Source organism: Saccopteryx bilineata, chromosome 3, assembly GCF_036850765.1.
Source record: "Saccopteryx bilineata isolate mSacBil1 chromosome 3, mSacBil1_pri_phased_curated, whole genome shotgun sequence".
Lineage (NCBI taxonomy): Eukaryota > Metazoa > Chordata > Mammalia > Chiroptera > Emballonuridae > Saccopteryx > Saccopteryx bilineata.
Window position 1 is genome coordinate 313223224 of NC_089492.1, and position 25890 is coordinate 313249113.

At 53.6% G+C, this 25890-nt stretch overlaps 2 protein-coding genes across 2 annotated transcripts in view; one reads left to right on the top strand and one right to left on the bottom strand.

The window, feature by feature from the left end:
- Positions 1 to 529: 529 nt before the first annotated feature.
- Positions 530 to 4327, top strand: SIX5 (SIX homeobox 5). The gene is made up of 3 exons (XM_066271766.1): positions 530 to 1377; positions 2319 to 3121; positions 3390 to 4327. The coding sequence occupies exons 1-3, from the start codon at positions 581 to 583 to the stop codon at positions 4007 to 4009; spliced, it is 2220 nt and encodes a 739-aa protein (XP_066127863.1). The 5' UTR covers positions 530 to 580; the 3' UTR covers positions 4010 to 4327.
- Positions 4328 to 5348: 1021 nt separating this feature from the next.
- Positions 5349 to 25890, bottom strand: part of MEIOSIN (meiosis initiator) — a 34627-nt gene continuing 14085 nt past the window's right edge. Inside the window, exons 4-14 of the mRNA XM_066266689.1 lie at positions 19558 to 19669; positions 15058 to 15192; positions 13630 to 13800; positions 11102 to 11204; positions 10056 to 10156; positions 9457 to 9594; positions 8991 to 9064; positions 7967 to 8134; positions 7666 to 7898; positions 6752 to 6841; positions 5349 to 5514 (exon numbers count right to left, since the gene is read on the bottom strand). Coding sequence (XP_066122786.1) covers positions 5349 to 5514; positions 6752 to 6841; positions 7666 to 7898; positions 7967 to 8134; positions 8991 to 9064; positions 9457 to 9594; positions 10056 to 10156; positions 11102 to 11204; positions 13630 to 13800; positions 15058 to 15192; positions 19558 to 19669 — 1491 coding nt within the window. The remainder of the gene's footprint in view (positions 5515 to 6751; positions 6842 to 7665; positions 7899 to 7966; positions 8135 to 8990; positions 9065 to 9456; positions 9595 to 10055; positions 10157 to 11101; positions 11205 to 13629; positions 13801 to 15057; positions 15193 to 19557; positions 19670 to 25890) is intronic.

The following is a 25890-nucleotide window of genomic DNA, read 5'->3' on the forward strand; positions in this document are numbered from 1 at the left end:
TGCGCCTGCGCAGGCCACGCGCATCCGTTTCAGGGACTTAATGCTCTAGAAAAGTTACAGCAAACTTTCTAGTCTGTTCAGCCCGCCCCTTCTCCTTGCCAGGCCCGCCCCCCTGTGGAGCCGGGAATTCCGAGGGGCGGAGCACAGGCCGAGATGGGGTGTAGGGGGGCCTTCAGAGGACCCTGGAGACGGAGGCTTGCAGAGGCTTCGTTTACGGGCGGAGGTGGCTTCAAGCCCTTAGCCTTCTCGGACGGCCCGTTACCTTCTCCGTTATCCCGATGGGAAAACTGAGGCCCTGATCCAGAGGCACATGCGGGGGGAGGCATAAAGAGCGGCCTGACGCGGAGGGAAAACAAAGGGAGAATCACGGACAGACGGGGAGGGGAACGGGCGAACACAAACACTGGGAGAGAGACCCTACTGGGGCGTTGGGCCTGGCATTCCGGGGAGACTCAGGGTCGACAGGGGGAGAGCGGGAAGAGTGAACGGGGAGGGCGGAGAGGGGGGACGGGCGGGGAGGGGGCTGGGAAAGCCCGAGGGAGGAGGAGAAAGAGGGAGGAACTTCCCAAAGTTGCAAAACATGGCTACCTTGCCTGCGGAGCCGAGTGCGGGGCCGGCGGCTGGGGGGGAGGCTGTGGCGGCGGCGGCGACCGAAGAGGAGGAGGAGGAAGCGCGCCAGCTCCTGCAGACTTTGCAGGCGGCTGAGGGTGAGGCGGCGGCGGCGGCCGGGGCCGGGGCGGGCGAAGCGGCGGCGGGAACGGAGGGCCCGGGATCCCCGGGCGTCCCCGGGTCGCCCCTCGAGGCCGCTGCTGAGCCGCCCACGGGCCTCCGCTTCTCGCCCGAGCAGGTGGCGTGCGTCTGCGAGGCGCTGCTACAGGCGGGCCACGCCGGCCGCTTGAGCCGCTTCCTGGGCGCACTGCCCCCGGCCGAGCGCCTACGTGGCAGCGACCCGGTGCTGCGCGCTCGGGCCTTGGTGGCCTTCCAGCGGGGCGAGTACGCCGAACTCTACCGGCTGCTCGAGAGCCGCCCCTTCCCCGCCGCCCACCACGCCTTCCTGCAGGACCTCTATTTGCGCGCGCGCTACCATGAGGCCGAGCGGGCTCGCGGCCGCGCGCTGGGCGCAGTGGACAAGTACCGTCTGCGCAAGAAGTTCCCGCTGCCCAAGACCATCTGGGACGGCGAGGAGACTGTCTACTGCTTCAAGGAGCGCTCCCGAGCCGCGCTCAAGGCCTGCTATCGGGGCAACCGCTACCCCACGCCGGACGAGAAGCGCCGCCTGGCCACGCTGACCGGCCTCTCGCTCACGCAGGTCAGCAACTGGTTCAAGAACCGGCGACAGCGCGACCGGACCGGGGGCGGCGGCGCGCCCTGCAAGAGGTGAGGGGACCCGGACAGTGCAGGTCCCGCTTTCCCGGGAACATGCTACCCACCAGGCCCCCTGTCCCGCATGCCCACGGCTGGAACCGGCGCGAAATCCTCAGACGCCTCCAGTTCACACCCTCTGGCTCCCGCCGCGCGCGGAGAATAGTGTGGATGCAGTGAGCACACGCCTCTGGCCCTCTTCTCGAAGTCGCTGCACCTCTCGCGGAGGCTGGGAGACCTCTTCCCTCCGCTCACTCAGGGCTCCATCCCAGATCCTATCTGTGTGGGTGGCTAGACCCCGGGAGGCGGTGAGAAAAAGGGGCTGCGGGGGGAAGGGGAGGGGCCTTTGTCCACCCGATTCGGCGTCAGGGCTAATTTCTGGCCGCTGCGCTGCCGGACCTTTCCCGTGTGGCGGCTCTTCCTCACGCTCCTCTCGCCCCCCTCCGGGCCCAAACAGCGTGGTCCGTGGTCTGTCTTTGTTGTGAAACGTGAACCCACCCCAGCTCCGGTTTCCCTGTAACCCAAGCCCTTCCCCTCCCACCCTGCACGCTGGCCTCTCACTCCCTTCTCTGACGCCCCGGGAGGAGGGCACCGGGAACTGAGCAGGCGGCTGCCTCCTCGCTCTCTAAAGCCACGGGCTACTTTCAGCCTAACCCAGGAGACAGGGCGGCCTAGGTGCTCAGCTTCTGGGACACGGGGAAGAGGGCCGCCTCCCAACGGATTTGGCCAGCTTGAGCTTTTATGCAGTGGTGTCAATTCAGGGTTTGCAGAGGCTCTGTCCCTAGGGTCCGTAGGTGGTCTTGGGGAGGAGGTTTTATAACCCTCCCGGAAGTCGTCCCCAGGAGTTTGGGCTGGGAAAAGGTGGAGAGTCCCCTGCAGCTCTGCGCAGAAATCTGGCTGGCCAGTGGGGGAACATAGCATTCAGGGCCACAACTCACAATCCTTTTTCTGGACAGCGAATCTGATGGAAACCCCACTACTGAGGACGAGTCCAGCCGCAGTCCTGAGGACCTGGAGAGGGGGGTGGCTCCAGTGGCCACGGAGGCCCCTGCCCAGGGCTCCATATTCCTGGCTGGGGCTGGCCCTTCTGCGCCATGCCCTGCCTCTTCCTCCATCCTAGTGAACGGGAGCTTCCTGGCCGCGGGTAGCTCGCCAGCCGTGCTCCTCAATGGGAGCCCTGTCATCATCAACAGCTTGGCTTTGGGTGAAGCCTCCAGCCTGGGTCCCCTGCTGCTCACAGGTGGTGGGGGTGCCCCCCCACCACAATCCAGTCCCCCTGGGCCCAAAGAAGGCAAGACCTCCTTGGTCCTGGACCCTCAGACTGGGGAAGTTCGACTAGAGGAGGCCCAACCTGAGTCCCCTGAGACCAAGGGGACTCAAGTGGCTGCTTTGGGACCACCTGCAGAAGAAGTGCCAGGACCTTTGCCCCAAGTGGTGCCTGGCCCCCCGCCAGCTGCTACTTTTCCTCTGCCCCCAGGACCAGTGCCTTCTGTGGCTGCCCCACAAGTGGTGCCACTGTCCCCACCGCCTGGGTACCCTGCAGGCCTGGGCCCCACCTCCCCACTGTTGAACCTGCCCCAGGTGGTGCCCACTTCACAGGTGGTAACCCTGCCACAGGCTGTGGGGCCGCTTCAGCTGTTAGCAGCTGGGCCAGGCAGTCCCGTGAAGGTGGCAGCTGCTGCGGGCCCTACTAATGTGCACCTGATCAACTCTGGGGTGGGCATGACTGCCCTGCAGCTGCCTTCGGCCACTGCCTCAGGTACGCCCTTCTACCTCCTTTCTGTCTGGGTGAGGGGTGGTTCTCTCAGGGAGGCAGGGTGCTGTTGGTGGGCTTGGGAGTGGGAGGTAGCTTATCCCTGGTATGTCCCTGAACACCTTGTGCTAGGTAGTGCAGAGCCCCAAGCCACACTCTGAAGGGACTGTTTGCCTTTGGCTAATCTTCTGCCCTCTGGCAGCTTAACCGCCACCTCTGCTCCTGGCCAGCTACCCCATCTGACTCTGTGCCTCGCCATCTCCTCTCCCCACAGGAAACTTCCTCTTGGCCAACCCCGTGTCTGGCAGCCCCATTGTGACAGGTGTGGCCGTGCAGCAGGGCAAGATCATCCTCACTGCCACTTTCCCCACCAGTATGCTGGTCTCCCAGGTCTTGCCGCCTGCCCCCAGCCTGGCCCTGCCCCTGAAGCCAGACACAGCCATCTCAGTGCCTGAAGGAGCTCTACCTGTGGCCCCCAGCCCCGCTCTCCCAGAGGCCCATGCCCTGGGCACACTTTCTGCACAGCAGCTGCCACAGCCACCACCTGCCCCTGCTGCCACCATTGCTGCCAGCCTGCCCTTTTCCCCAGACTCCTCTTGCCTCCTGGCAAGCTTCCCGGCACCCCCACCCGAGGGCCTCATGCTGCCACCTGCAGCCGTGCCCATCTGGCCAGCGGGACTGGAACTGAGCACAGGCACAGAGGGGCTGCTGGAAGGCGAGAAGGGGCTGGGGACGCAGGCCCCCCATACTGTGCTGAGGCTCCCAGACCCCAACCCTGAAGGGCTGCTCTTGGGGGCCACAGCAGGGGGTGAGGTTGAGGAGGGGCTGGAAGCTGAGACCAAGGTCCTGACCCAGCTACAGTCAGTGCCTGTGGAAGAGCCCTTGGAACTGTGACCCCCGCCAGGCCTCATCACCTCTCCTGACAATGGTGCTTGAGATCCAGGACAGCTGGGAGTAGGGAGCTTTCAGAAACAGTTGTTGGTCTGAAGATTCTACACTACATCCCAACCCCGGCTGCTTAACCTCTCCAAGAACTGGATGTGCCGGGGGGCTCACCCCTGTCCACTCCCTGTCCAGGGGCACTGTTCCTCTGGATGGGAAGCCTCCTGTTACAGACCTCTCTTAGCTCTGCCCCCATATATATGGGGAGATCTGGGGGTCCTGACTTAGGGGTTCTGCCCCCCCTTGACTTGGTACGAGCTGTGAGCTGAATACCCTGCCAAAAGGCTAGATTTCCAACCCCCAGAGCCCTCTCCCCATCACTCCCTAAAACACTATTAATAGCTCCACTGACATCCAGAGTTCTCAGAACTGCTTGGAATCCAAGGGTGGAGGAAGGGCAGTTCTATGCCCAGGGACTGACAGACCCTCCCCACTGGGCCCCCTGCTGAGACAGTGCAGGTGGGAGGCCTGGGTGAGGGCCTCCCATTAGCTCCCCCTGGACTGCAGCCCTCATTATCACGTCCAGCCCCAGACCAAAGATCCCCTAACCTGCGGGGCAACCTTGACCCCTGAGTCTAGTTTATATCCTAAATCTTTATTTTTCTAGGACAAGTTATGCCTCCCATTTCAATTAAAATAAAGTTAACAGACAACTAAAACTTCCAGGATCCTGAGTTGCTTTCCAAAGGAAAACCAAACCACACAACCCCAATGCTTGATTCTGGCTTTCTGATTGCTGCACCCAGGGCGGGGACAGGGAGGAAGACAGGTTTGTGGTGGGCAGAGTGTGGTTTCTTTCAAGTTGTGGGCCCTGCAGACCTGGGCAACGTGCTTAGTCTCCCTTGCTGGTAACAAGGGTTCTATTTTATTTTGCTGACAATAAATATTCTATAAATAGAACAGAGGAAGGAGGAGTAGAATAGGGTGAGAATGAACAGGGTTGAAACCATTTGATTCTGGGGTGGGCAAAGGCAGGTCAGAGAGGAGCCCCTTCTCCGTGACTTCACTTCCCTGCATTTCATTCAGGGCTTCCTTCCCAGGAGAGAGGAGCTGCGAGGGGCAGCTGGCTGTAGAAGGGCAGAGTTCAGTGGCCCACAATAGAGGCAAACACAAAGGCTTGGGGTCAATAAATCCACCCCCTCCCAGCCCCGTGGGTACTGGCCACCGGGACCAGCACTAGCAGGGGAGAGGCCCTGGACGGGGCAACGTCTTCATTGGCTCCCGGTTTTGAAGGAGCTGCAGGAGCTGCAAGTTGGTGAGGGAGGAGAGGCGACGTGAAATTGCCCTCTCGCTAGCGGTGAGAGGGCAGCTGAGAGGCCGGCTCAGAGGAGCAGCGGGCCTTGTCCGCCAGCAGCTGGTAGAAGGGCTTGGGTATTCCGCAGTCCTCGTCGTTGCTGCTGGAGCTCTCCTGCTTCACAATCCGGTTGTGCTGGCGACTGAACCTTCGAGCTTTGATGCTGGGGGAGAGGTGTGGGATGGGCAGGGTTCCTCACTGCTCTTTCATGCTAGAGCTCTGGCCCCTGCACTGGCCAGGGCCTGAGCTGAGGGGTGAGGCCAGGGCTTATTTGGGGGCTTTATTTGGTCCCACAGGGCAAGTGAACCATTGGGACAGCACCAAGGGCTCTTTGCTGAAGCCCCACACTCCTGTTAAAATCTGTGCACACAGAGGTGTTACAAGGGCCAAATGAGATACAGGCATGTGGCAGATTTGGTGATGATGAAGCGAGGGTCTTGGGAATGGAGTGGAGAGAGGGAGGAAGCCAAGCAAAAGGGAAGACCCAGTTTCCTGCTCTGAGAAATTCTCTGTGGCAGAGAGGGCAAATTAGGACAGTGGGATCCAAATTCTAAATTAAGCGATTTGTCCTTCCAAGCTCCAAGGTAGAGCATCACTCCACCTGTTACCCCCACATATTTTTTTCTTTTCCTTTTCTTTTTCTTTTTTTTTCTTTAGCAAAAGAGACAGAGACAGATGAGAAGAATCAACTGATAGTTGCGGCACTTTAGTTGTCCATTGATGGCTTCTCATATGTGTTTTAACTGGGGGCTCCAGTTGACCCAGTGACTTCTTGTTCAAGCCAACGACCTTTGGGCTTAAATCAGTGACCATGGGGTCATGTCTATGATCCCACGCTCAAGCTGGCAACCTCGGAGCTTCGAACCTGGGTCCTCAGCATCCCAGGTCAACAGTCTATCTACTGCGCCACCATTGGTCAGGCCTCACCCAAATATTTCATAAAAGTTTGGAACACCTGCCTAACCAGGCAGTGGCACAGTGGATAGAGTGTCAGCCTGGGATGTTGAGAACCCAAGTTCAAAGCCCTGAGGTCACCAGCTTGAGTGCGGGATCATAGACATGACCCCATGGTCGCTGATTTGAGCAAGAGGTTACAGGCTTGGACAAAGCACCTCCCCCACCCCAGGTCAAGGCACATATGAGAAAGCAATCAATGAACAACAAAGGTGCCACAACTACAAGCTGATGTTTCTCATCTCTTTCCCTTCCTGTCTCTCTGTCCCTGTCTACCTCTTTGTCTCTCTCTGTTAAAAAAAAAAAAAAGTTTGCAACACTCAAATCTGCCACCCAGTTACCTCCCAGCCTGTTTTGAATCTCATGACGCTCAAGGCTCTGAAAACCAGAATAGAACTGAGGAGCAGGAGCCCTCTGTCTCAGCACCATAACTCTGGGCTTCTCACCAGTATGGTCTCCGCTCCTGCTCGGTCATCTCCCGCCAGAGTTTGGCCAGCTCCTTGGTGGCAGCCATGGATGCGGTCCCCGGGCAGGCTCTGGGACAGGAGGGAGGAGGTAGGAAGCGTTCAGGGCATCATGGCTTGGGCAGAAGCCAACGGCCTGACCTGACCATGTGAGGCTGCCATGCTCTGGGAATCTCTGCCTTCCCTTTGAGAGCCCCATTCTTTCCCACCCAGGTCAGATAGACGGAAAGGCCTCCAGGACACAGCCCGGAGCTGAGATATGAAAGAAAGGGGCTGGCCTAAATGGTTATTAAGAATGGGACACGTGTCCCGGGACCAGTAGGGTTCCTGTGTCCGCTGCTCCCAATATCAGCCCCTCGGAATTGCTATAAGGGTACCAGCTCTTCGCCACTGTGGCCCAGGGGGCCTCCCTTCCCTCAGCCTCAGGCTGGCAATGATGGGTCAGGGGTGGACTTCTGATCCACCAAGTTGGTCCTTAGACCTTCTTCTTGAAACCTGAGAAACGAGCTCTCCTCCCACAGGATTGCTAGGGTGGGAGCCAGGACATGAGCCTGAACCTCCCAGAGGGGAGCCACCTGCCTGAGAATGAAGCCCATCTGGAAGACAGTGGCACCAAGAGAGGGACAAGGATTCCAGACAGCACCTTATGAGCCCTTGGACCAACCAGATCTGAATCCAATCTACCCCTCCCTTTTTTCAGGTTATATGCCAATTAATTTCCTTTTTTTCCTTATGTCTGAGATGGGCTCTACTGCTTACAACTGACAGGCCCTAACCAACACCACGAGGCCAGGTTAGGGTGCTGCGGGAGAGTGTGGCTGAGGAAAGGGCCAATGTGTCAGACAGCAGCCAGGCAACATGCTCTGGGCAGGTGGCCAAAGAGGGCCCCCACCCACCTGATATACTGCTTCCGATTCATCCTGCAGAACATGATGAAGCCATTGACACACTTTTTCTTTGACTGAGTGGGGCTGGCAGCTTTCTTGTTCTTAGGTTTCCTAGGGCTCCTGCATGCCTGGTTCTTCCTTCTAGCCAAGGGCAAGGTTGAGAACCGTAGGGTGGGGGTCCATGTGTAGTCTCCATCCTCATCACTGGAGGACTTCGGGCCCTCAGGGTCGGCCTGAGTGTCCTGGGGGGGCAGAGAGATGAGAATGGGCAGGAGAGGTGGGACCAATCTCCATTGTCTGTCCTCCTTACCTGCTGCCTCCACTCTGACTCTTTGTCTGTGTCAGTGTCTGTGGCCTCTGAGCTGGGGCTGGATGACGCCTTGCTGTTCTCACTCAGTGACAGGTGGTCTGGTGACACTGAGAACTGGCACAGGCTGTAGGAGTGAGGAAGGTCTTCTAGGGCCTCAAAGGGTGTGAACTAGACGGGTGAAGGAGAAAGATGGAGAGGATGTGAATGGAAAGAGTGCTGTCTCTTCATGCCCTCACTCACTGCTTTCCTAGGAAATGAAGCTTGAGAAACAGCTCAGATTCAAGATAACCTCATCCAAATACCCCCTGGATATTCAAACAAATGTTCTCAAGTTCCCACAGGGGTCAGAGAGCAGCTCTAATGGGCTCAGGTCTTCTGCTTTCTATTTTGGGGCAATATCTCTTAATCCCATCAGTTTGCCACCTCCTGTGGTAGCCATGGATGCCCAGGGCTAGTCCTAGATTCTCTATGCGTCAACTTCAACCATAGAACAGTGTTCACTACATGTCTTGCAGGGTTGAGAAGCACTGAGCACAGAGACAGGTGCTTTCTGAGGCCTCCACTAAGGGCACTTACTCTTGTTTCTGCTGCCCACTCAACTACTCACTGAGGCAACCCCACACACACACACACTGAAGGAAGAATGGTGTGAGGACCAAATGGACAGGGGCTACAGAGGTCAGCCTAGGGGCCTGGGAGGGAGCTCTTTTCCAGAACTCCTAAGGTTCCTCTGCTATTTTCTGTGAAATGGGGTCACAAGAGACTCTGTCTCACAGAGCACTTGTAAAATTACATGGGGACTTTTCTGGGCACCTGACAGCTTTTTTATCTTTCATCCTTTGTGTCTAGTTCATTCCAAGTGCCCAGCACAGAGTGAGCACCTGGTGGCCAGCAGTGAGCGTGCAAATGATGTACAGATGAGTCTCTGGGAAGGTCGAGGGGATGGATGAGGGAATCAAGCAGATGACGCATGTGGAAAGAAGGATGGCTGTGTCCAAGGATGGATGTGTAGAAAGATGCCTACCTTCTTCTGTGGTACTTCCAGCATGCAGGCAGAAGGTGAAGGCACAGGATCTAATAAAACTTCTTCAAAGAGAGCTGTCAGGGAGGGAGGCCAGAGCATTGGCTAGGACAGAAATGCTTTCCTCACAGCAATAGGCCTCTGTCCCACCAACCCGCTAACCACAGTGCCTCCTCTAGGTTTCTAGATCTCCTGTCCCAGGTACAAATATAGCTCCCAGTCCAGCTCTCCTAGGCCACCTCCAACCTGGGTAGAGTGAGTAGGTCCCTGCTGCAGGGACCTGGAGCCTCCCGTGCCCTATGCTGACCTGGGGCTGTTCCCCCTCCAGGCTGTGGGGCTCTTCAAGGCAGAGCCTGGATGGGCTCCATCCCTGAGGACCCAGCACTTCCCAGCACAGGGCTGTGCACTTGATAGGCACCACCATGTTTTCTAAGTGAGCCAAATATCATGCTGAGCCCTACATGCTCACCTTGGGTCAGGTACTCAGTACCATCCTCCAGGACCTGTTCTGACAGCAGTTTCCCGGGGGAGCTGAAGAGGGAAGGGCTGAAACCTAGGATCTCGCTGGAGTTGTCAATCTGGGGAGGCCCCAAGGCCAGTGGGCTCCCTGTAAAGGAAGCATTAGGCTTGGGGGTATAGCCACATGTTGTCCTCTCCCCCAGCTGGCTTTGAGGAGATAGTGCCAGACCCTGGGGATAGGTTACTGTCAACTGCTCGTTTTGAGGCTTGGTACAGGAAATTAAGAGGCACAATGCCTGGCATTATGTCAGATGTGGCAAAAAATAAATCAATACCGTAATGTGCCAGATCTGATAGCCTGATTGTAGCTACCTGGGGCTCTGTGCTAAGAAAGATTCTGAGGGATCACTGGAAACAGTGAGGCTTGATTAGCAATGTCTGTCATAGCAACTGATGGTGAGTGACAGCAGACACAGTGTTTGGCCATCCTTGTGCTTAGCAGACATCTATTCCCTCCCCGTCACCCTCTTTCCACTGAAATCCTCAGAAGGAAGGTATCAAGAAGGCCCCACACCAGCCTACAAGGAAGAGAGACAGAGTTTCAGTCACCAAAGGGGCTGCTCTTTGGGGTCCTGCCAGGCAGCCAAGGGTCAGCATCTGGGGCATCCTTGTCCACTTCCTCACTAGAATCATAGAACACCAGCTTTTGCCTGCAAAAGATGGAATCCAAAAGGCAGACATAGCCCTGGCCAGGTAGCTCAGTCGGTTAGAGCATCTTCCCAATATGCTAAGGTTGTGGCTTCAGTCCCTGTTCAGGGCACATACAGGAATCAACCAATGAATGAATAAATAAGTGGAACAGCAAAGTGATGTCTCTTTCCTTCTCCCTCCCTTCCTCTCGATACATACATACATACATACATACATACATACATATATAAGTAAGGTGGACCCAAATCCTAGGCTGAGAATTGCTTGGACCCTGGGTGTACTATCTCCCATGGGGTGACAGTGTTGCCTAATGATCACTTTGTGCTGGCTTCTTAAGAAGGGCTGGGGGCAGAAAGCTGTCAGCTGGAGGTGCCACCTCACAGATCAGGCACTGATGACCCAGTTATGGGGAAGGGGCGGCTCGAGGAGGTAAGAGAGGTGGGTAGGGCAGGAGGGAGGACAGCACTGAACTTGGCCTGAAGGAGGTAGAATTTTCCAGGTAGACAAAGGGAACAGGCTTGCTGGGAAGAGGGATCAGAGGGTGAAAAGCCCAGAGTGGGCAAGGGCATAGTTCCCATGGGGAGGCGTTAGGGGTAAGATTCATGGGTGAGGGGCAGTAGAGGGTGCTGGCAAGGTGAGCTAGGGCCAGAGATGTTCTCAAATACTAAGGGAGATTTACGGGCTCTGAGGGAAGACTTTAAACCACGAGCTGACACGGTCGAGGTTTGTGTGAGTAGGATGGCTTGCATGGGTGAGACAGGAGGCAGGGAGACTGGTGAGGGGCTGTGGCCTGTCTCTCCTTCGAGCTTACAATGCCAGCAGAAAGCTAGGCCCACAGCAGTGCTCGCAGAGGATGTAAATCCACCTCATTTTTCACTGACCCTCAGCCATTCCAGACCAAACACCTCAGTCTCCTCCACTGAAAGCCCTTAGGGTTCCCTTACCTGGGATAAGGCTGTGATCTGTTGAGAAAATAGGTCCTCTCAGCCCCTTGCTGGGCCCCGAAGGCAGGGTATGGCCCATCATCCTGGGCTCTGCTTTTGCAGCCTGAGGAGGCAATTCAGGGTGATCACTCCTATGACTGGAACAGACTCTGGACTGACAGATGCAGGAATGACGGTGCCAGGGTCTGCCACAGCCTCTCTCTCCCCCATCCTAGCCGAAACCCCAAGCCCCGAGATCTCTGAATGAGGCTCAGGGGCAACCCAAATCACCACCAGGTTTCTGGAACCCCATTCCTTTATCAGAAGCTATGAGGAAGATAAAATCCTTAAGTGGTAGAATGATGAAGATGACAACAGCAAACAAGTACAAAGTGCTAACCATGGCCAGCACACTTCTAAGTATTTTACATACTATTAAGTAACCCTCTATATAATGGAAGAGTACCATTATTATCCTCAGTTTACAGTTAAGTAAACTGAGGCATTGAGTTATTAAGTAACTTGCCCAAAGTCACACAACTAGCAGATCTGGGAAGCCCTCCCTCTCCAGGTGGGTCAGGTGCCTCTTCCGGGTCCCCAGCCTTCCTGAGCAACCCCAGGAAGTCTGGATCAGTCTGGACCATCAGGAACAGTGTGTAACTCCTTCACTGAACTGTGTAACCCGCACCCAGCATGTGGCCTGGCAGAGAGACAATGGTCAGGAAGTAAGGGCTGAATGAACAGAGAGACAGAGGACAGAATGACTTGAGGCCTGACTTCAGTTGCCCCCTTTCTTGCCTCTCTGCTGACTGAGCCATCACACGTTTTGAAGCTGGTGCAGGGATGGAGAGTCCCCAGAGCAACTGTTTGGCTGCATCAAGAGAAGTCTCACAAGAACGCCCTACTCTTTTAGTTTTTAATTGTATTAACGTTACAATTTTTTTTTAAGGGAAATACTGGATTTAAAAATTTTTTAATTTATTCATTTTAGAGAGGAGAGGGAGAGAAAGAGAGAGAAAGAAAATGAGAGAGAGAAAGAGGGGAGGAGCTGGAAGCATCAACTCCCATATGTGCCTTGACGAGGCAAGCCCAGGGTTTCGAACCGGCAACCTCAGCATTTCCAGGTCGACGCTTTATCCACTGCGCCACCACAGGTCAGGCCCGTTACAATTTTTTTTAAATTTTATTTATTCATTTTAGATGGGGGTAGAGAGAGACAGAGAGAGAGAGAGGGAGGGAAAGGGGAAGGAGCAGGAAGCATCAACTCCCATATGTGCCTTGATCAGGCAAGCTCAGGGTTTCAAACTGGCGACCTCAGCGTTCCAGGTCAACGCTTTATCCACTGTGCCACAGATCAGGTAAGGATGCTCTACTCTTTTTTTTTTTTTTGTATTTTTCTGAAGCTGGAAACGGGGAGAGACAGACAGACTCCCGCATGCGCCCGACCAGGATCCACCCAGCACGCCCACCAGGAGCAACGCTCTGCCCACCAGGGGGCGATACTCTGCCCCTCCGGGGCGTCGCTCTGCCGAGACCAGAGCCACTCTAGCGCCTGGGGCAGAGGCCAAGGAGCCATCCCCAGCGCCCGGGCCATCTTTGCTCCAATGGAGCCTTGGCTGCAGGAGGGGAAGAGAGAGACAGAGAGGAAGGAGGGGGTGGGGGTGGAGAAGCAAATGGTGCTTCTCCTATGTGCCCTGGCCGGGAATTGAACCTGGGTCCCCCGCACGCCAGGCCGACGCTCTACCGCTGAGCCAACAGGCCAGGGCTAAGGACGCCCTACTCTTTTTTTTTTTTTTTTTTTGCATTTTTCTGAAGCTGGAAACAGGGAGAGACAGTCAGACAGACTCCCGCATGCGCCCGACCGGGATCCACCCGGCACGCCCACCAAGGGGCGACGCTCTGCCCACCAGGGGGCGATGCTCTGCCCATCCTGGGCGTCGCCATATTGCGACCCTCCTGGGTGTCGCCACGTTGCGACCAGAGCCACTCTAGCGCCTGGGGCAGAGGCCACAGAGCCATCCCCAGCGCCCGGGCCATCTTTGCTCCAATGGAGCCTTGGCTGCGGGAGGGGAAGAGAGAGACAGAGAGGAAGGCGCAGCGGAGGGGTGGAGAAGCAAACGGGCGCTTCTCCTATGTGCCCTGGCCGGGAATCGAACCCGGGTCCTCCGCACGCTAGGCCGACGCTCTACCGCTGAGCCAACCGGCCAGGGCAAGGACGCCCTACTCTTAGTCTCAGTTCTGCCACCCGCACCTGCACGTGAGGGCAGCACTGACTCTGCCCCCACCTTACACCCATGGCAGAGCCAGAAGGGAAAAGAAAAGTGGGAAAGAGACCACAGCTGTGCGACGTAAGAAACAGTGTCTCTCCTGTGCACCGCTGAAGCCCCAGCTACCAGGACTGTGCCCAGTTGGTGCAGATGCCTAACACGTGGTGTATAAATGACTGGCTAAATTAGCTGTGAGGAAAGACCAACTTGAGACATCACAGTAGACGCTGTTTTCAGACATATCCAGCAATGTCAGCTGGGATTGTCCTTCATTTCTGTCACCTTGAGGCAAGAACAACGCAGCCTTGGGGTGAACGTAGGAGTCAGGGCTTCTTGGAGGAGCAGTGGTCCTCTCCACAATTCTTTCCTTCCGGTTTGGGGATGGGGTCACCTGCTTCTTGGGCTTGTCCAGGGCCAGACAGCGACGAAGGTTCTGGGCCCGAGTCTGGCGTTCTGAGACAACAGATAGACAGCATCAAATGGGGCTTGGGGCCTGAGATCACCAGAAGGTGGCTCAGGTGGGGATCTCCTTTGCTCTGGGCCCAGTCACCTGTTTCAAAGCTTTGCCTGGTCTGGTCATTCATCATTGCTTCCTGGGTAAGCCTGGAACCTCAGTTAGAGACCACCCAGTCTGACACTGCCTTCCCCTGCCTACAGGTTAGAATCACCTTGCAAGCTCTGAAAAGGTACCGATGCCCAGCTTGCAGCCCAGACCACTGAGACCTGACTTTCTGGGCATGGGGCACTAGTGTGGGCATCTCTGTAAGCACCCTGGATGGTTCGGATGTGCAGCCAGGGCATCATCGATTAGGTCCAGCTCCCATTTTAAAGACATGGGAGCTGAGACCTACAAAAGGGAAGGGCCGGCCCTGGCCCGTTGGCTCAGCGGTAGAGCGTCGGCCTAGCGTGCGGAGGACCCGGGTTCGATTCCCGGCCAGGGCACACAGGAGAAGCGCCCATTTGCTTCTCCTCCCCTTCGCCGCACTTTCCTCTCTGTCTCTCTCTTCCCCTCCCACAGCCAAGGCTCCATTGGAGCAAAGATGGCCCGGGCGCTGGGGATGGCTCTGTGGCCTCTGCCTCAGGCGCTAGAGTGGCTCTGGTCGCAACATGGTGACGCCCAGGATGGGCAGAGCGTCGCCCCTGGTGGGCGTGCCAGGTGGATCCCGGTCAGGCGCATGCGGGAGTCTGTCTGACTGTCTCTCCCTGTTTCCAGCTTCAGAAAAATGAAAAAAAAAAAAAAAAAAAAGGGAAGGGCCATCCAGTGAGTTACAGTCCAGCTGGGCTGGACCAGGGATGCTGGTCTCTCACACTTGGTCTTTCTTCCCTGATGCTCTGGCCCAGTGATGGGTTACTGGCCATAAAGACAAGAAATGCTGACAGCAGCTTCCTTTCGCTGCACACTAACTGTGTGCTTCTCCACCTAAGCACTGCTTGAGCAGGATGTTTTCAGGCTCCTAACCCTTAAGACCACCCTGCAGCAGGCACTGCAATTTCCAGGTGAGAAAGGGGTGCTCAGAAGACAGTGGGGTACCCCAGGTCTCAGAGCCAGTAAGAGGAGCAGTCAGAAATTGAAAGGCATGTCTGAATCTAAAGTCTCGTCAGGGGTTCAGGACTGCTTACTGGGCCTCCCAGGAGCAGGATGGACCTAGAGTAGGAGTCCCACTTCCAGCGGACCCCACTTCCAGTTCTGCCTCCACTGTCAGCTTGTACCTGATGTTCGGGTCAGCTTCTTCTTCTGCGGTTTCCGACAGGCTCCCCGCAGGCAGGACTTGTAAGAGTGTGGGGAGCTAGATGGGGTGCGGTGTCTCCGCCTTGCTGAGTCCACAGTGGCGTTCTGGCCCAGACCTGCACAGGACAGAAGGAGACAGGTCAGGCATGGGCACCCGCAACCACTCCCCCTCCCAAGTCCTCCCTTCCGGATGGTGCTCCCCAATCCTGGCAGGGGTGGGGGACGTGGGCCACAGCCCACAGACTGACTTTATAACCATGGACACTACGGTGCCAGGAGGAGAGCAGACGGCTCTGAGGTTGCGTCATCAGGCCGCAGAAGGACAGAGCAGAGACAGAGTGGAGCGAGGCTTCCTGGGGGCCATCGGGCCTGGCCAGGAGGGAAGCCGACTCAGTGCTTCCCAAATGTGTCCCCATGTTCCCTACCCCACAACCACTCCTCCTCCTCCCTTCCTCAGGACAGGCGGGGCCACCACCCATCCTGGGTCACCAGGGCCTCTCTCTCAGGCCTCTCAGATCTTCTTCATTGACATCTGCTGGCCACACTCAGCTACAGTGCTGGACTGGGCCTCCTCATCACCTAACTGCACCACCCCTAAAAGGGTCTTTACTGACCTCCCTGACTCGTTTCTCACTTAATAACCAATCCTCCACACTAGATGTTAGAGACTTATCCCTTAAAAATCAATCAATCAATCAATCAATCTGCCTGGCCTGTGGTGGCACAGTGATATAGCCAACGACCTGGAACACTGAGGTCACTGGTTGGAAACCCTGGGCTTGCAGGCTCAAGGACAAGCAATGAGTTGAGGCAACCATGAGTTGATACTTCTTGCTCTGCCCTCCTCCTCTCTCTGTAAAATCAATAGATTAAAATATTTTCTTTCTTAAATTTTTATTTATTGATTTCAGTGAGAGAGGAAGGGAGAAAGAGATAGGAACATCGATCTGTTCCTGTATGTGCCTTGATCAGGGATCGAAATGGCAACCTCTGCACTTCAGAATGATGCTCTAACCAGCTGAGCTATCCAGCTACGGCAATAAAATAAGATATTTTTAAAAAGAGCCCTTGCCAGATGACTCAGTGGATAGAGCATTGTCCCCACACGTGGAAGTCCCGAGTTTGATCCTCGGTCAGGGCACACGAGAAAAGTGACCATTGCTTCTCTCCCCCTCTCTCTCCTCCTTCTTTCTCTCTTCTTGCAGTCAGTGGCTTGAATAGTTTGAATGGTTCAAGCACTGGCCCTGGGCACTAAGGATAGCTTGGTTGATTTGCACATCAGCCCCAGACCAGGGTTGCCAGGTGGATCCCGGTCAAGGCGCATATGGGAGTCTGTCTCTATCTCCCCTCCTCTCATTTAAAAAAAGAGAGAGAGGGAAAGAGGCCTGGCTGGTTAGCTCAATCAGTTAAGAGTGTCCTCCCAAAACAACAAGGTTGTAGGTTTGATCCCCAATCAGGGCACATGTGGGAAGCAACCAAAAGGAGCACCACTGGCCCTGGCCGGTTGGTTCAGCGGTAGAGCGGCGGCCTGGCGTGCGGGGGACCCGGGTTCGATTCCCGGCCAGGGCACATAGGAGAAGCGCCCATTTGCTTCTCCACCCTCCCCCCTCCTTCCTCTCTGTCTCTCTCTTCCCCTCCCGCAGCCAATGCTCCATTGGAGCAGATGGCCCGGGTGCTGGGGATGGCTTTTTGGCTTCTGCCCCAGGCGCTAGAGTGGCTCTGGTCTCCGCAGAGTGACGCCCCGGAGGGGCAGAGCATCGCCCCCTGGTGGGCAGAGCGTTGCTCCTGGTGGGCGTGCTGGGTGGATCCTGGTCGGGCGCATGCGGGTATCTGTCTGACTGTCTCTCCCCGTTTCCAGCTTCAGAAAAATACAAAAAAAAAAAAGGAGCACCACTGGCCCTGACCGGCTGGCTCAGCGGTAGAGTGTCGGCCTGGCGTGCGGGGGACCCAGGTTCGATTCCCGGCCAGGGCACATAGGAGAAGCGCCCATTTGCTTCTCCACTCCCCCCTTCCTCTCTGTCTCTCTCTTCCCCTCCCGCAGCCAAGGCTCCATTGGAACAAAGATGGCCTGGGCGCTGGGGATGGCTCCTTGGCCTCTGCCCCAGGCGCTAGAGTGGCTCTGGTTGCGGCAGAGCAACGCCCTGGAGGGGCAGAGCATCACCCCCTGGTGGGCAGAGCGTCACCCCTGGTGGGCGTGCCGGGTGGATCCCAGTCGGGCGCATGCGGGAGTCTGTCTGACTGTCTCTCCCCGTTTCCAGCTTCAGAAAAATACAAAAAAAGAAAAAAGAAAAAAGTAAAAAATAAAAGAGAAAGAATGAAATCTGATCATGGCTTTCCCTTGGCTTAAAGCTCTTCAGTAATTTTCATCTTCATCTTCCTCCTCACCCAGGCACTTGAAGCCCTTCAGGACCTCATCTCTGTCTCATCTCCTACCCTTCTTGCCTGTGCATTTTATTTTATTTAATTTTTAAAATTTTTATTAATTTTAATGGGGTGACATCAATAAATCAGGGTACATATATTCAAAGAAAACATGTCTAGGTTATCTTGTCATTCAATTATGTTGCATACCCATCACCCAAAGTCAGATTGTCCTCCGTCACCTTCTATCTAGTTTTCTTTGTGCTCCTCCCCCTCCCCCTCCTCCTCTCCCTCCTTCCCTCCCCCTGCCCCCCCATAACCACCACACTCTTGTCCATGTCTCTTAGTCTTGCTTTTATGTCCCACCAATGTTGCATTTTATTTTTTAAGTTTTTTTTAGAGTGAGGGAGAGAGAGAGAGAGAGAAAGATCAACTTTTGTTCCATTTAGTTGTGCACTCATTGATTGCTTCTCACACATGCCCTGACCAGCGCTTGAACCAGCAACCCTGGGATCGAACCCATGACCTCAGTACTCTGGGACAATGTACTATTCACTGTGCCAACAGCCAGGCCTATGTACATCTTATACCAGTAATGACAGCAACCAGCACATGCAGTGCTAGATGACTGGCATGCCCCAGGCACTGTGTTACAATACTCTCTATGCTTATTAACTCATCTAATCTTCATGACAAACACAGGGTAAGTACTTATATTGGTCCTGTTTTGCAGACAAAGAAACTGAAGCACAGAGAAATTAAGGTAACAAGATTGTATCTGAGTGCAGGATCTGGCTTAAGAGCCTACACATGCATCTCAATGCTACATGGTCCCTTCGACCATACCCATCTCTTGCCTGTCCCCAAACATTCCACACGTGTCTTCTTATGCCTGCATCTTCTTGCTCAGATTGTTTCTTCTACTTGGCAGAGTTCCCCCTTCTACTGTCCTCAAAGGTCCAGCTCCAAGACACCTCCCCCCACAGTCTTCCCAGACACCCTCCCCTGGCTTTGTCCCCTCTGTTAGGCTGTGAAATCCGGGAGGGCCTAGAATTGTCTAAGTCAGTGGCCCCCAACCTTTTTTGGGCCACGGACCGGTTTAATGTTAGAAAATATTTTTACAGGCCAGCCTTTAGGGTGGAACGAATAAATGCACAAAATAAAATTATGCGACTGCGGTTGGCTCAATGGTAGAGCGTCGGCCTGGCGTGGAGGAGTCCCGGGTTCGATTCCCGGCCAGGGCACACAGGAGAAGCGCCCATCTGCTTCTCCACCCCTGCCCCTCTCCTTCCTCTCTGTCTCTCTCTTCCCCTCCTACAGCCGAGGCTCCATTGGAGCAAAGATGGCCCAGGCACTGAGGATGGCTCTGTGGCCTCTGCCTCAGGTGCTAGAATGGCTCTGGTCACAACAGAGCAACGGCCCAGATGGGCAGAGCATCGCCCCCTGGTGGGCGTGCCAGGTGGATCCTAGTTGGGCACATGCGGGAGTCTGACTGCCTCCCCATTTCCAACTTCAGAAAAAAAAAAAAAAAAAAAAAAAAAAAAAAAAAAAAGAAAAAAAAATTATGCGACCAGCATAAAAACTGTGGTATTTTTAAATATAATTGTCGAACTTACGAGACAAGCGTCAAGGGTGAGTCTTAGACGAATGTAACAGAGGGAATCTGGTCATTTTTTTTATTTTGTTTTTTTTTAATTTTATTTATTCATTTTAGAGAGGAGAGAGAAAGGGACAGAGAGAGACAGAGGAGAGAGGGACAGAGAGAGAAGGTGGGGAGGAGCTGGAAGCATCAACTCCCATATGTGCCTTGACCAGGCAAGCCCAGGGTTTCGAACTGGCGACCTCAGCATTTCCAGGTCGACGCTTTAACCACTGCGCCACCACAGGTCAGGCGGGAATCTGGTCATTTTTAAAAAATAAAACATCATTCAGACTTAAATATAAATAAAACGGAAATAATTAAGTTATTTATTCTTTTTCTGCAGACCGGTACCAAATGGCCCACGGACCGGTACTGGTCTGTGGCCCGGGGGTTGGGGACCACTGGTCTAAGTCACTCAGGGTCCCTGACAACAGGACAATACTTGTAGCAGGTCGTAGGAAACGCTGGCTAAACTTACCCCCAACTCCACCTGGCCCATTGGTGCTGTGGAATTTGAGCAAGGCCTTGGTCACATCGATGTTTCTCTGGAGGTACTGAATGTAGTGCAGGATGTGCAGCAGAATCTCCTTCTGCCACAAAAGAAAGACAGGGTTATGCCCAAAACAACGAGAGGCTGCTGGAGACCAGAGACTGAAAGGCTCTAGGACCCCATTCCCCACCCCAGCCACTGCTCCATTGACAGACACCCTCCTATTATGCTCTTTAGTTCTCACTGCAGCCCAGCGAGGTAGCAGCAGTTACAACTAAGGAAATGATGCTTAGAGTGTAATGAGACTTGCTCAGGTCACAGAAAGGAAGTTGCCGAGCTGGGATTTAAACCCAGGTCAGCCTGCCTTCTGATCCAGTTTGTGAGCACACACCTGTTCAGCTTCCCAACCCTGGCCCTTTGCACATGCTGTATTCTCCATCTGCAAAGCCTTCCTCTTCTTACACTCCCTCACCTGGCAGCTCCTCCTCAGAGCTTCAGCACACTGTTCCCCTCTTTCAGAAGCTTTCCCTCCTTCCTGACCCCTCTCGCCCAGGCTGGGTCAGATGTCCCTCCTAGGCACTCCTGTAACACCCTGGGCCTGATTCTACCAAGGCACTTGTCACATTGTTTTATAATTATCTGTTTACACATTGTTCTCTCCCAGGGACCTTGGACTAGTTGAGGGTAGCAGCTGTAGCTAATTGACTTCTGTCTCCCAAGCATACAGAATCGAGAGGTGCCTTAGCCAGTGGCTGCTAAGTAATGAATCTCCCCCCACAGCACAAAGCACGACGCCTCCTGCCCAGCAGGCATCACCTGTCCAGCCAGCAAACACCAACTAAGTTGATATTGGAGCTACTAAGCTAAAAAAAGACTACTTCCTACTAAGGGCCAGGTATATAGGGATGACCCAGACATGTTTTTATTTGCCTTCACGAAACTTACAATCTAGTGAGGGCAGCGGACCTTAACCCATAGATCATATAAAATTATCAGAGCCCTGGCCGGTTGGCTCAGTGGTATAGCGTTGGCCTGACGTGCAGGAGTCCCGGGTTCGATTCCCGGCCAGGGCACACAGGAGAAGCACCCATCTGCTTCTCCACCCCTCCCCCTCTCCTTCCTCTCTGTCTCTCTCTTCCCCTCCTGCAGCCGAGGCTCCATTGGAGCAAAGATGGCCTGGGCACTGAGGATGGCTCTGTGGCCTCTGCCTCAGGCGCTAGAATGGCTCTGGATGCAACAGAGCAATGCCCCATAGGGGCAGAGCATTGCCCCCTGGTGGGCATGCGGGGTGGATCCTGGTCGGGAGCATGCGGGAGTCTGTCTGACTGCCTCCCTGTTTCTAGCTTCGGGAAAATGCAAAAAAAAAAAAAAAAAAAAAAAAAAGAGATAAAATTATCAGATATGTGATAGGCATTATGAATAAAATAGTAAAAGTAGGGATTCTACAATTAAACTTGGATGTCCAGAAAGTCCCTTTGGGACAGCATCTGAAACTGAGAAAAAAAACAACAAATAAACAGAAAAATACTGAGAACCAAAGAACAAAAAGAGTTAGCCTGGTGAAGACGTGAGGGAAGAACACTAATAAAAAATTTTTGGATCATACTGGGTCCCTAGAATAACAATAAAACCATTAGCAGTAATCTTCCAAATCCCAAATCAGGAAGCATGGTCTCGCAAAGGAAGTTATGGGAAACTGTTTCATAAAATATAATACAGACAGTCACTGAAATTATTTAACCTGATGCATGAAAGGAAGCGATAAATCTAACTAAGGCATACATTTGACACAGCCAAGAGACTATTAGTTTGGAAGGACCTAGATCCACTCTGACACTCACTGGCTGGGTACTGGAAGCAGGTTGTCTTACTTCTTTGGATCTCAGTTTTCTCATCTGTGCAATGGGGATGAGATACTCATTCAGACTCAGAGGATTATACCCTGACCAGGCGGTGGCACAGCGTTGGACTGGGATGCCGAGGACCCAGGTTCAAGACCCCGAGGTTGCCAATTTAAGCTTGGGTTCATCTGGCTTGAGCAAAATAAAAAATGCTCACCAGCATAGACCCAAGGTCGCTGGCTCGAGCAAGGGGTCACTCGGTCTGCTGAAGGCCTACAGTCAAGGCACATATGATAAAGCAATCAATGAACAACTAAGGTGTCGCAACGAAAAATTGATGATTGATGCTCCTCATCTCTCTTCGTTCCTGTCTGTCTGTCCCTGTCTATCTCTCTCTCTGTCTCTGTAAAGAAAAAAAAAAAAAAAAAAAAAAAAAACTTACTTAAAAAAAAAAATAAGTGTGTGTGAAATGGCCCAGCAGAGAGCCTGATATATTAGTTGTATAATAAATGCTTAGTTGATGACAATGAAAAAACCTTTACCAGGTGCTCAAAGGATTAAATGAAAACCTTTTCTAACTTTTTATAATTAGACCATGAATTTTTTCAGAGCAGATACTGTGTTTTTAGCTGAGTATCTCCAACACCAGACTTGGCATATGGTGCGCAGTTACTAAGCCAAAAAGTCTTTGTAGGTCCTGGCCGGTTGGCTCAGTGGTGGAGCGTCGGCCTGGCGTGCAGAAGTCCCAGGTTCGATTCCCGGACAGGGCACACAGGAGAAGCGCCCATCTGCTTCTCCACCCCTCCCCCTCTCCTTCCTCTCTGTCTCTCTCTTCCCCTCCCGCAGCGAGGCTCCATTGGAGCAAGGATGGCCCGGGCACTGGGGATGGCTCCTTGGCCTCTGCCCCAGGCGCTAGAGTGGCTCTGGTTGCAACAGAGTGACGCCCCGGAGGAGCAGAGCATCGCCCCTTGGTGGGCAGAGCGTCGCCCCCTGGTGGGCGTGCTGGGTGGATCCCGGTCGGGCGTATGCGGGTCTGTCTGACAGTCTCTCCCTGTTTCCGGCTTCAGGAAAAAAAAAAAAAAAGTCTTTGTAAACTGTAAAGTAATATAAAATGTTACTCATTATTACTAATATACAGGTTTGGGTTTTTTTGTTTGTTTGTTTGTTTTGTATTTTTCCGAAGCCAGAAACGGGGAGGCAGTCAGACAGACTCCCGCATGCGAATGACCGGGATCCACCCGGCATGCCCACCAGGGGGCGATGCTCTGCCCATCCGGGGCATCGCTCTGTTACGACCAGAGCCACGCTAGCGCCTGAGGCAGAAGCCACAGAGCCATCCTCAGCGCCCGGACAAACTTTGCTGCAATGGAGCCTCGGCTGCGGGAGGGGAAGAAAGAGACAGAGAGGAAGGAGAGGGGGAGGGGTGGAGAAGCAGATGGGCGCTTCTCCTGTGTGCTCTGGCGGGGAATCGAACCCGGGACTCCTGCATGCCAGGCCGACCCTCTACCACTGAGCCAACCAGCCAGGGCCAGGTTTGGTTTTTTTGGGTGTTTTTTTTTTTTATTTGGAGAAAGGAAGTGGGGAGAGAGAGAAGGAGAGGGAGCATGAGAAAGAGGGGGAAGAATCTACTCATAGTAGTTGCTTCCGGTATTTTTTTTTTTTTTTTACAAAGACAGAGAGTCAGAGAGAGGGATAGACAGGGACAGATAGACAGGAACAGAGAGAGATGAGAAGCATAATCATTAGTTTTTCATTGTGCATTGCAACACCTTAGTTGTTCATTGATGGCTTTCTCATATGTGCCTTGACATGGGCCTTCAGCAGACTGAGTAACCCCTTGTTGGACCCAGTGACCTTGGGTTCAAGCTGGTAAGCTTTTGCTCAAACCAGTTGAGCCCGCGCTCAAGCTGGCGACCTCGGGGTCTCGAACCTGGGTCCTCTGCATCCCAGTCCGACGTTCTATCCACTGTGCCACCACCTGGTCAGGTGCTTCTGGTATTTTTTTAAAAAGATTTTATTTATTCATTTTTTAGAGAGGGGAGAGAGAGAAATGGTGGGAGAGAGAAAAAGGGAGGGAGAGACAGAAAAATAAGAGGAGGAGAAGCAGGAAGCATCAACTCCTACATGAGCCTTGACCAAGCAAGCCCAAGATTTTGAACCAGCGACCTCAGTGTTCAAGGTCAACGCTTTATCCACTGTGCCACCACAGGCCAGGCCAGGGTATTTTTGTTTGTTTGTTTTGTTTTTAAGATTTTTATTTATTTATTTTAGAAAGAAGGTGGGGAGAAAGAGAGAGAGAGAGAGGTCAGGGGCGGAGGAAAGAGCAGGAAGCACCAAGTCATAGTAGTTGCCTCTTGCATATGCCCCGACCAGGCAAGACCAGGGTTCTGAACCAGCAACCCCAGTGCTCCAGGTCGATGCCTTCCCCACTGTGCCACTGCAGGTCAGGCTCAGGTTTGATGCAGAAGCCAACTGGGTCTCATCTCAGATTTCAGGGCAGAAGGTTGAGTAATGGAAACTTCAGGACAGTTAGCTTGGGGGCTGCACCAAAGGTTCAAATACCAGAAATCTTCTGAGGGTGAGATGGACAGGTCCTGCAACTTCCTCAACAGGAGAAATTCCTTCCTGCATTCAACAAACATCTACTGAGCACTGAATGACAGAGTGGTAGAGGATGTGGGCCTTTGGAAAGAGACACATCTGCCTCACTCTTCTATAAGTTGGCTGCATCTCTCTGGGCAATACAGCTCCGTTGTGCTTCAATTTCCTCAAACTACATAAATATAAACATATGCATCTTAAAAACTTTGTGGGACCTGGCCTGTGGTAGGGCAGTGGATAGAGCACCGACCTAGAATGCTGAGGTCGCCAGTCCAAAACCCTGGGCTTGCTAGGTCAAAGCACATACAACAAGCAATCAGTGAACAACCAAAATGAAACAACTATGAGTAGATACTTCTCATTCTTCACCCACCCCTCCTCTTTCTGTAAAATCAATAAATAAAATTAAAAAAAAAAAAAAGCCTTGTGAGGAGAATTAAATAAGAAAATATATGCCTGACCAGGAGGTGGCGCAGTGAACAGAATGTCGAACTGGGAAGCAGAGGACCCATGTTTGAAACTCCTAGGTCACCAGCTTGAGTGTGGGCTCATCTGGCTTGAGCACAGGCTCACCAGCTTGAGCGTGGAGTCGCTGGTTTGAGCATGGGATTATAGATATGACTCCATGGTTGCTGGCTTGAGCCCAAAGATTGCTGGCTTGAGCAAGGGGTCACTCGCTCTGCTAGAGGACCCCCTACTCCCAGTCAAGGTACATATAAGAAAGCAAGCAATGGCCCTGGCCGGTTGGCTCAGCGGTAGAGCGTCGGCCTGGTGTGCGGAGGACCCGGGTTTGATTCCCGTCCAGGGCACATAGGAGAAGCGCCCATTTGCTTCTTCACCCCCCCCCCCTTCCTCTCTGTCTCTCTCTTCCCCTTCCGCAGCCAAGGCTCCATTGGAGCAAAGATGGCCCGGGCGCTGGGGATGGCTCCTTGGCCTCTGCCCCAGGTGCTAGAGTAGCTCTGGTCGTGGCAGAGTGATGCCCCGGAGGGGCAAAGCATCGCCCCCTGGTGGGCAGAGCGTTGCCCCTGGTGGGCGTGCTGGGTGGATCCCGGTCGGGAGCATGCAGGAGTCTGTCTGACTGTCTCTCCCTGTTTCTAGCTTCAGAAAATCTTAAAAAAAAGGAAAAGAAAAAGAAAGCAAGCAACGAACAACTTAGATGCTGCAATGAAGAATTGATGCTTCTCATCTCTCTTCCTGTTGTCTGTCCCTCTCTCTGACTCTCTCTGTTTCTGTGGAAAAAAAAAGAAAGAAAGAAAAATATATAGCCTGACCAGGTGGTGGTACAGTGGATAGAGTGTTGACCTGGAATCCTGAGGACCCAGGTTTAAAATCCCGAGATTGCCAGTTTGAACTTGGGCTCATCAGCTTGAGTGCAAGGTCGCCAGTTTGAGGATGGAATTATAGACATGACCCCATGGTCACTGGCATTAGCCCAAAGGTCGCTGGCTTGAAGCCCAAGGTTGCTGGCTTGAGCCCAAAGTTGCTGGCTTGAGCAAGGGGTCACTTGCTCTGCTATAGCCCCTCGGGTCAAGGCACATATGAGAAAGCAATGAATGAACAACTAAAGTGCTACAACTATGAGATGATGCTTCTCATCTCTTTCCCTTCCTCTCTATATTTCTCTCTCTCACTAAAATATACATATTATACTTATATACATATACAGCTAGCGCTCGACTTACAACCACGATTGGTTCTGACAGACCGGTCATAACACAATTTGGTTGTAAGTTGAGTAGGCTATATGTACAGTACTGTGAAATGATGTTATAAAAATCTTTAAGTCATATTTTATCATAATTTTCTTTCATTATTGTTATATATCATAATTTTCTTTGTTCATTTTATGACATTTGTATCATCGCTACACTATTTTGTT